This window comes from Gymnodraco acuticeps, unplaced genomic scaffold (genome assembly GCF_902827175.1).
Source record: "Gymnodraco acuticeps unplaced genomic scaffold, fGymAcu1.1, whole genome shotgun sequence".
NCBI lineage: Eukaryota > Metazoa > Chordata > Actinopteri > Perciformes > Bathydraconidae > Gymnodraco > Gymnodraco acuticeps.
The window spans coordinates 3,423,607-3,433,874 of NW_022991216.1; the positions used below are offsets into that span (position 1 = coordinate 3,423,607).

At 40.4% G+C, this 10,268-nt stretch overlaps 1 protein-coding gene across 5 annotated transcripts in view; it reads left to right on the forward strand.

Annotated features, from left to right (window-relative positions):
• Positions 1-7,371, forward strand: part of garnl3 (GTPase activating Rap/RanGAP domain like 3) — a 98,204-nt gene extending 90,833 nt beyond the window's left edge. For 3 of the 5 annotated variants that reach the window (XM_034238859.1, XM_034238860.1, XM_034238861.1), the window contains exons 28-31: positions 371-430; positions 3,100-3,318; positions 4,100-4,220; positions 4,648-7,371. In XM_034238859.1, the coding sequence (XP_034094750.1) occupies positions 371-430; positions 3,100-3,318; positions 4,100-4,220; positions 4,648-4,813 (566 nt within the window). In that variant the 3' untranslated portion in view covers positions 4,814-7,371. The remainder of the gene's footprint in view (positions 1-370; positions 431-3,099; positions 3,319-4,099; positions 4,221-4,647) is intronic. The other 2 variants (XM_034238862.1, XM_034238863.1) reach the window with 1 other exon arrangement.
• Positions 7,372-10,268: the final 2,897 nt, after the last annotated feature.

Sequence of the window (10,268 nt, forward strand, 5' to 3'; positions counted from 1 at the left end):
ATAAGTTGTTGGAGAAGGTACAAAATATAACAATGTTATATATTTAAAAAATAAAAATATTTGGCATAAAAAATCAAAATAAAGACAATTACACCATATATAAATATATAGATATTAAAAAAAACATAGTACAATGAATATAGGACAACATATGACAAACTGTGTGTGTGTGTGTGTGTGTGTGTGTGTGTGTGTGTGTGTGTGTGTGTGTGTGTGTGTGTGTGTGTGTGTGTGTGTGTGTGTGTGTGTGTGTGTGTGTGTGTGTGTGTGTGTGTGTGTGTGTGTGTGTGTGTGTGTGTGTGTGTGTGTGTGTGTGTGTGTGTGTGTGTGTGTTCAGTTTGTGTAACCCTCTTCTTCATCCCTGGTTCAGATTCTATTCGGATCCCCTATGGTACCAAGCTTTCCCTGTACATGTCTAAGGATGCTGAAGGTACTGCAGGATTTTTCCCCACATGCTCATGAAAATAACGCTCATAACGCTAACCCCACTCACATGCAAAAGCTCCCAGAGTGCACCACCCTGTCTGCTCCTCGGCGGCATGTTGACTTGCACGTTGGTCGAATGTTAAGTGAACATTATGTCTTCCCCATCCCCTCCCCCCACCTCCTTTCTGTCTTAACTAATTAAAGAATTACAGCGAGGGGTAGAGTTAGAGGGAGGTGATGGAGTGCAAAGTGAAAAAGTGAGGCAGAGGAGATAACGTCGATCAAGGGAGGAGGGTTTTTTTAATTACAGGAGGGAGGAGAGGTTGGGGGGGATGCAGAGAAGGTATGCATGAGAGAGAGAAAGGGAGGGGTTGTGTACAAGCTTGGGAGAGAAGAAGGAGGGAGAGAAGAGGGAAGGAGAAGACACGTCTGCCGCAGCATGATTTACAGATTGCACTGTCGCTATGGAGACTTTTGTCAGCCCACTCTTCGATCCAAAGTCCAAACAGCGGTGCCACAATCTGGGGGTGAGGGAGGGATGGAGGGGGGAGAGGTAGAAGGGGTGCTGACAAAAATCCCATCCTCTAACTGCCTGCCGTATCTGCTCCTTGGGGAGGGTTTCATCTGATGTAATCGCATCAGTAATGTGAACAAGATGCTGGTACTGATGTGGCTGCTACCAAACGCCTGCAGCAAAACCCCCCTCTGCAGGGGAAGAATTCGACTCCAATTAGTGCAAAAAACACCCCCAATATTTACATTTAATTCCATGCAGAGTGACACTTCCCCCGGTCCAGAAGCGCATGTGGAATATATTGATCTGAGTGATTTGTATATTCCAAAATAACTGCATGCTTTTCCCCCTTCACATTATTGCCATTTCCACTGTGTGACAGCGCGGGTGCAGGAGAGAGGATCTGTAACAACAGGAACACAGTTTTCCTGTCAAACATCAGCTGTGACCCTCTGTTTTCCTCCATGGCTGTTCACTCACCTCTCACCCGCTGACATTTCAGAAGAGACAGTCCTCTTTGTGCGGCGCTGTAGCCTCCACATCAATTCATCCATGTTTCTATCAGCCTGCCTCAAAAGAAGCAGAGTTTGGCTGCTCAATTGCAATACTGCTCTCATGTGGCACGATTTGTTCACTGCACATTTGCACACTGCTGCAGATCATGAAAAACTACATTTAATGTGTCCCAAACTGACTTTTAAGCATTTAATATCCTCACTGAATAATAGATGGCCTGCTATAAATGGCTACAACTGAACAGTTAGCTCTCTGTAGAAAAGGTGATTAATTTTAAGATCACATGCTGTTTCGGTAAATAGGACTATTAATCACTTCAGAGTGTCTTCGTGTGAATATGGAGGGTTAGTTTTATTTTATCAGCTCATCAACCTAGTCTCAGTCACAAAAAAGGTCCTTTTGCAAATAATTTTGATTGATTTCTACCATCCTAGCGAGACATTATTTACGATTATTTTTTACTGTGCTATGAAAATCCACTAGAAACTTGCTCGACATCAGTTATCCTTCACGTTCAACACTCTGGACCTTGTTTATTGGTGCATTCAAGGACTTTATTTGAAATACATGAAATAACCAGTTCATGTTATGATTTCAACAACATCTGCAGGACGTTTGCTTTGTGTTTGTGAAGTGAGCACATGAGAGTAATGTTGAAGGGTCCTTGAATGCACCACCAAGAGGGTTTCAAAGGAATAGTTTGACATTTTGGAAATATAATTGCCAAGGATTACATGAGGAGGTTGATATCATGTCTGTCTGGTAAATATCAAGATACATGTAAAGGGTAATTAGTTTATCAGCAAGGGAAACATCTAGCCCCAGTTTGTTTCTCTTATTTATTAGCGTTTTATTCAAAAGATGTAAGCCAATGTTTCTATTAAAGGTAAATACCTAATGCATTGACTAGAGTCAATGGCACCTATTTTACACGTGCAAGAGTGTTATCCATTTTCTTATTTAGCTCTCTGCAAGGAATAAAAAAGGAAATATTTACGAAAATGTCAAACAATTATAAGAAATAGTCTCTAATCTCAATTTTGTGTAATTTCGGCAAAGAGTAAGTACAATGACAGTATATGTATAGGCATGCTATTCCTTTTTTATTTGAGTTTTTATATCAATTTGCCATCCTACTGATTTAATCCCAAAAAGTATTGTATTTTCAAATCTTTTTTGACTTTTTATTCTAAATCCTAATATGATTTATAGGATAATAGCTTTATTATAATCGGACTGGTAAACCCAGTGCATGGACATAAGTCAGAATGATCCTCGTTACCGGACAGACTTCATGTAACGCTTTGCAATACATAAATAAAGATGTTTCCCAAAACTTCAAGGGCAACATAATTTCTCAAAATTGAAAGTGTAAAAAGTCTGTGAAGATGTGCTTTTAATAGAAATGCAATCATGTCGCTAATAAGCTAAATCATGTAAAAACACTTATGTGCTTGAAGCGCAGAGTTTCATACATTTCTCATTAACTGCTACACACGTCTCACCTTTTATATGTGTCTTTTCCCCGATACTATTCCCATCTTTGCTCTTTTTATTCCTTGTTCATATCTTGTCACCTGACTCTCCCCGCTGCTCTCTCCTCTTCCTCCCTTCTTCTCTCCCTCTGGTCTCCCGCCCTGCAGGTGAATCAGCATGTAAGCACATGTTCAAGATCCCTCTGTGTAACCTCGTGGGCCGGAGCATTGAAAGGCCCCTGAAGTCCCCTCTGGTCAACAAGGTGCTGACCACGCCGGCCCCCACCATGCTTCCCCCCACTGCCCTCATCTCCGCCACACACTCCCTCTCCCTGTCCCGCATGGAGATCAAGGAGATCGCCAGCCGCACACGGAAGGAGCTGCTCGGTAAAGATTAAATAACACACTTAGTTTTATTTATTTTCTCTAATGTCAATACATTAATCCTGGTGTTAAAGCAGTAGTTTTGCATATTGGGAACCACAGCACCTGTTAGCTAGCTTAGCATAAAGACTGGAAGCTGAGGGAAACAGCTAGCCTGGCTCTATCTAAAGGTAGCAACAACTCTAATGCTCATCATTAGACCTGTTATTTTTCTGAAAAAACTGGATATAAAAAAAGATTTGTATGCTTCTTTATTCCTTTTTAGTTTGAAAGTTTAACAAACCACATGTTAATGGTAATGACAAATAGCATCTGTTTCTGTTTATTCACTTCTTTTTTCTTTTTTTTACTTTTTTTTATTCCACAAAATGATAACATACATGGAGATGTACATACAAATCACACCCGCCTCAGTTTACAGTGCACTCCAATCTACACGTTATTGCTCACATACACATACACATTACCCCTTTCCTTCTAAGTATTGGCAAATTATACATAAATACAGACATTCATTTAAATTAAATAAACTTTTTCTCACATGTAGCTCTTTTGCTCAATGTTAATACATTATAAAACTGTTTTAAATAGATTTGTATCTTCTTTTGTCTTCAATGTATGATAATGATAGTTATAGAGTTTTAGCATTGTTAGTAGGGGGGGTATTGCTACCCTAGGAAAAAGCCAGGCTAACTGTTTTGACTGGTCAAATGAACATATTCCCCAGAAACGTTTTACTATTCTATAGATTTAACATATTTCCTGTTACCTCACACTAACGAAGGCTTGACAGAGGAACCGAGTGGGAAGTCAGACAGTGGGACGGTCAAACAGAGGAAGATGAGCAAGAAGAACACGGAGGAAGAGCCCAAAGCACGAGCACTGACGTCAACAAACAGTGACAGGTGTGGTGGAAAACACTGTTCATGTTAATGCTCTTCATTTTGTAGCCTAAACATTTTGTTTATTAGCTCATAAGAAAATTAGCTGATCAGAGTTTGTGATGTCATGTTTTTTTGGCTTGTGTAACCATTAGCCAATAACCAACCAAGGTAACCCCCCCCCCCCTTATAACCTGAATCTCCTCCTAGCACCATTGTGTTATTTTTAACCAATCACATCACAGAGGGGTGTGGGGAGTGGCTCCTTATTTTCATCTAAAGTAACAGACAGAGAATCAGCACTTTTGAAACAGGGCTGAAACAGAGGGGATTATGGGATGCCGCAATGAGACAAGTTTTGTATATATCTGAGAACTATAATATATTGATGAAAAAGAGTATAATAGGGTACTTTAATGTACATTTTAAATAATAATTCTATGCCCCCCAGGTTAGCCTCAGAGTCTGGAGATGCGGAGCTGGACGTGCAGCTGCACTGTACGTCCGCTCCGGAGGTGGAGCCGGAGAAGGTGGTGCTGCTGACGGAGAGCCCGCCTCTCGCCAGCGCCTTCGCCCTCTCCACATCCTTCGAAGAAGACGTCCTGGACCTAAAATGAAGACAATCCCACCGTGCACTTCTCTGCCCCCCCCCACTCCCATACTGTCACCTTTATTTCATGTTTTGGTTGGTTTGCTTTTGTTGAATTATTTTTTTGTTGTTGATTATATCCTTGTATCTTGGGTCTCCCCATTCGTCAGACAAGATGGGTGCAGCGGGGGGGTGAGGATGTGTTTGTTTGTTTCCGCGAGCAAGTCTTTCAGCCGCTGTGTGTTTCGGGTGTTTGTGTGGCCCCCCCACAGCAAATAACCCAAAGAGGCGTTGAGGCTGTGTGAGCTGCCGCAGTTTATTCAGAGCTCTGCAACAGCCTTGAGGTAATGTTAAAGGTTTGATCACAAACCACACACTGAATGTAAATCTGCGCACCGAGGCACGACGTAAATCTCACAGAGCCCTCTGAAGTTGCTAGAGCTTCATATGTGTTGTATATTATGTGATATTTCCTTTACAACTGTTGTATGATATGCATATATGTATGTGTACATCTGTTTATACATGGAGTGCATACACAGTGACGGGCATGTATGCCTGTCATGCCTGTCATGCCTGTGATGCATATTTATAGATATTATAGAAAAAATCATTTTATTCCCATATTTAGTAAAAGTAGGATGTGTTATGCTCTCTGCACATATTAGTCCTTATTCTTCTCCTTATTCACAGTATACAGGTAGACAGGGCTGGAGGCAAATTCTCCTACAAGTGCCATTTCCCAGCATCCTCCACTGAAGTACACCTCTTATCTGCCACCAAAATCTGGTGTCTTGAGAGTAGCAGCCATGATTGTAGTCCTATATGATTACTATGGTGTCCCACATCTCCATTCAGTTTGAATTCACCTACAGGAGGCACTCTTTTAAAGCCACACAGAGTGAGACGTCCTTACTTCTGCATGACCTGCCTTTGCTACATGTATTAAGACTCCTGCACCAAAAAAAAATCTTCTTTGGAAGCCACAAGGTCTGTGATATCATAACAGAGCAGCATAAAGCAAACCACAAGCTGAGATGAGAGAAAAAGTGTGGATGTTTTACTAGACTGTCCTGTGTCTGTAAAAGGAATTGTAGACAAAACTACACATTTGAAATACAAATCTAAAGTTCAAACACAGAAAAAAACAATACAACTACTTTAGTTAATAGCAAACTTCGAACTGCAGTCCCTATATAAGGCTTTAATTAAGGCAGTGCAAGGGTTTAAGTGATGACAATAATGCACACACTCAGACATAAACTATTCTTCATACACTTACAGCGGCCCTATTGTGCTTTTTGGGGGGGTGTTCTCTTTCCTGTAGTATGGTGATTAAGTTTTTGTCCATGTAAATGGTCTGCAAAGGCTAAAATCCCAAAGACCCCTCGAGAGGGAGTATCTCCCCGTGATAGGCTCCCTAGGTGCGGACATCTCCAATCACAACAGAGCCGGCAAACTAACCAATCAGAGCAGACTGGGCTCTGGTTTCAGACAGAGGGTGAAAAGAGGTGCTGCAGCACAGGCAGTATGAGAAAAATAAAGAGCTTTTTGAACATTAAAGCATGGAGACAGACATGTCACAGTAGAGGCACAAAATACAAATATGAACCTGAAAATAAACATAATTGGGCCCTGTTACGTTTTAAGTACTCATTTTCATTTCAAGTGCTTTGAGCACCAGGAAAAGCGCTTTATAAATGTAATGTATTATTATTATTAAAATACTTATTTTGAAGCCTTTCATTGCACTTTTATTCTCTAGTACAAATTTGCTTTTCCTTTGCACTTCAGATATTTACATACGTCTTGTCACAACGCTGAATTTAACATAAAATAGGGGGAAATGTCTAAGTGATGGACACTAGACAGTCTGTAAAACCAGAAGAGAAGTCTTTAAACATCCACTGGTGGGCGAGGCATCAGACTGGGAGCAGTGGTTCTGCTGATGGGAATGACAGCGCCCCTCTGTGGTGGTTTCTCTCACAGCAGCCTTCAGATCTTGCATGAGTCTCCTCACGCCTCTCCTCCTTTCTCCTGCTAGTCTCAGTGTGAACCCTGCAACACTATAACATAACTCAGAAAAACTCAAAAGGGAAGAAGAAGAAGAACGGGGGGATTGTTTTATAAAAAGGTACTTTAGTGTTTATTACTCTGAGTGTGGGATGCCTGGCAGTTTGTTTGTCACACTGCTTCTCCCACTTTACGATGTTTCTCCTGTATTTCTGTCGAGTACTCTTTGTTCCTACCTCCCCTTGGCATTTTCACAGTTTTTTGTTTAGTTTTATTTGTATTTGAATCTATATATTTACTGTTTAGACTGTTGCTAAACCTCTCTGTGATATCAAAACGAAAGAAAAATTAACAAAAAAAACACCAAGTGTCTTAAAATATTGTATCGCCATCGTTTTTAATGCCAAGTACTACTTGTAAATGTTTGTGTATCAAATGTGGCCTCAAATGAAACAACTATATTATTATTATGATTATTATTTGAGCAATTATTTTAAACAAGTGCTGTAGACCACTGCTGTGAAAGTAGTCGATTCTGTTCATTGATATGTAATAAATATTTATGAAATTTGATCTGTTTGGGTATTATTTGTTAGCGTTTGTAGTTGTTCTCATATTTTAACAAATGTTATATTGTACACTCATAAGCAAACTGCACACACGTATGCAAACACTCAAAATAATTGTATTTTTTTGCATGTTGTAGGCTACTTTGCTTTTTTTGTTTACTTTTGTTGAATATATAGCCATTGCTATTCCTAATGCTTTTTTATTCTCATCTGCACAACTTGTGTCTTTTTCTGTTGTGTTTCTACTGCTTTGTTTTATTGTGCAAACAAATACTATCTCACATCTCATATGTTTCTCAGGAGACTTGGAGACAGTGAGACGTCCAACAGAGTTGTTAATTAATTGAGGAATAATCTTCCCTGTTTCCTGCAGAGCAGCTGACACAGGCAGATGTTTGGAACAAATGGTAAGACAGACAGTGAGGTGTCTGAAGAGGTGTTTGATACACTGTTTGAGAGGGAGCCATGTGATGGAAAACAAACAGACAACAAGCATCGAAGCCATTGTTGTGTGATTGCAATCTTAGTTCAGACAAACACAAAATCAGTAGTTCAGATAAGCTTGTATCTGCTGAAATGGAAACAGTCATTCATGCAATTGTAAGGTTATATCCTGTCATGGCTACTTTAATGCAACTTGTATGAACTGTAACTCCTGTTTGCAGCTTGTTTTAAATTCTGCTGCAGGATTTTCAAGAATAATATAAAACAAGTCCTTGTTATGTCATGATCCAGTGCCTCCATTGGACAAACTTATTTTTATTGAATTTTTTCCAAAAGTCCAAACTCTTTCTAATCTCATTCATGTGACATCAATTAATTAAGTTACTAGCTTATTTGAGCACCAGGAAAAGCACTATACAAAAAACAAATTATCATTTGTTATGTATTCCTAATCAAGGCAGCATTATATTACTGCCCTCATGATACGCCAATTTTGTACATTTTATTATGAATATTGTTATGAATACAAGCGGCCGAGATGGGTTTTCTCCGCAGGGTGGCTGGTGTCTCCCTTAGGGATAAGGTGAGAAGTTCGGTCATCAGGGAGGGACTCGGAGTTGAGCCGCTCCTCCTTCGCGTCGAAAGGAGCCAGTTGAGGTGGTTCGGGCACCTAGTTAGGATGCCACCTGGGCGCCTCCCTAGGGAGGTGTTCCAGGCACGTCCAGCTGGGAAGAGACCAAGGGGTAGACCTAGGACCAGGTGGAGGGATTATATCTCTTCGCTGGCCTGGGAGCGCCTTGGGATCCCCCAGTCAGAGCTGGTTGATGTCGCCAGGGAAAAGAAAGTTTGGGGCTCTCTGCTGGAACTGCTACCCCCGCGACCCGACCACGGATAAGCGGGAGAAGATGGATGGATGGATGGATGAATATTCAGCTGTTCCTTTATTAAAAAGTCTCATTTATTTTCAACTGCTTCCAAGCTATGTGCATGACCTAATGACTCCAAATCAGTGAAGCATCATAGTATAGACAAGTAGGACACAACTCGGCTCTTTTCTTTTGAATTTGAGCATCTTTATGAAAATGGTGCTGTTTTTTTATTGAAAGTCTTGTTTTTGTTTTTTAATCGTCCATGTCATGTGACCCAGTGACTCCACATCAATGCAACACACACTGGACAGGTGAGAAACACCTATTTTTTTATTCAATTAAATCAAGACTTTTCAATAAATAAATAAAACAGCTTATTATTAATAACAATGTTTGTATAAAAAAGAGAAAAAGAAAACACCACAGCATTTCACAAAACACCACAGCATTTCACAAAACACCACAGCATTTCACAAAACGCCACAGCATTTCACAAACACCACAGCATTTCACAAAACGCCACAGCATTTCACAAAACGCCACAGCATTTCACAAAACGCCACAGCATTTCACAAAACACCACAGCATTTCACAAAACGCCACAGCATTTCACAAAACGCCACAGCATTTCACAAAACACCACAGCATTTCACAAAACACCACAGCATTTCACAAAACGTCACAGCATTTCAGAAAACACCACAGCATTTCACAAAACGCCACAGCATTTCACAAAACACCACAGCATTTCACAAAACGCCACAGCATTTCACAAACACCACAGCATTTCACAAAACACCACAGCATTTCACAAAACGCCACAGCATTTCACAAAACGCCACAGCATTTCAGAAAACACAACAGCATTTCAGAAAACACCACAGCATTTCACATTGGAGGGAAAGGGTATTCCTTTAGGGAGAACACTTCTTGTTTGTGATTGGACCTAGCCAGCCAGAGAAGCACTCCTGTGATTGGTTGTTTTTGCTGCCAGTCAAGAAATGACGCTTCGTGATTGGTCAACACCCGACAGCGAAATATGTCCCAACCGTTTTGATTGATTGATTTAAAAGTTTATTAACAGCTTGTATATTGGGTACAGTACAGCTCAAAACATACAATTGTTAAGGGGATGCAGACCAGAGAAAGACTTTCGTCTTGTTTACATCAGGGTCCCCCATTTCCAATTCATCATATCATTTAAGACATATAAAACATATTTGACATACAGATGGCTTATTTACAATTTACATACAGGTGGTTTTTTACATACAGATTGCTTATTTACAATTTTCATTTTAGATTTCATTCTAATACATCCTAACCGGACATTTAAGACATACCAAGTCTACAGATATACAGTTAGTAACAGAGTCTAAAATGCGAGTATATACATAGATGGGGGGGGGGGGGGGAAGCTGTCCATTGTATGACAGGTTGAGATTTGTACCATTACCGGGGCCAGTTTTGCAATGCTCTCCCCCGAAGGTGCTCTTTAAGAGAGGTTTTGAAGGTAAGTATAGTTTTACTTTCCTTTACAGTTGTGGGAAGAGCGTTCCACCTTGATGTGGCATAATTGCGAAACGTG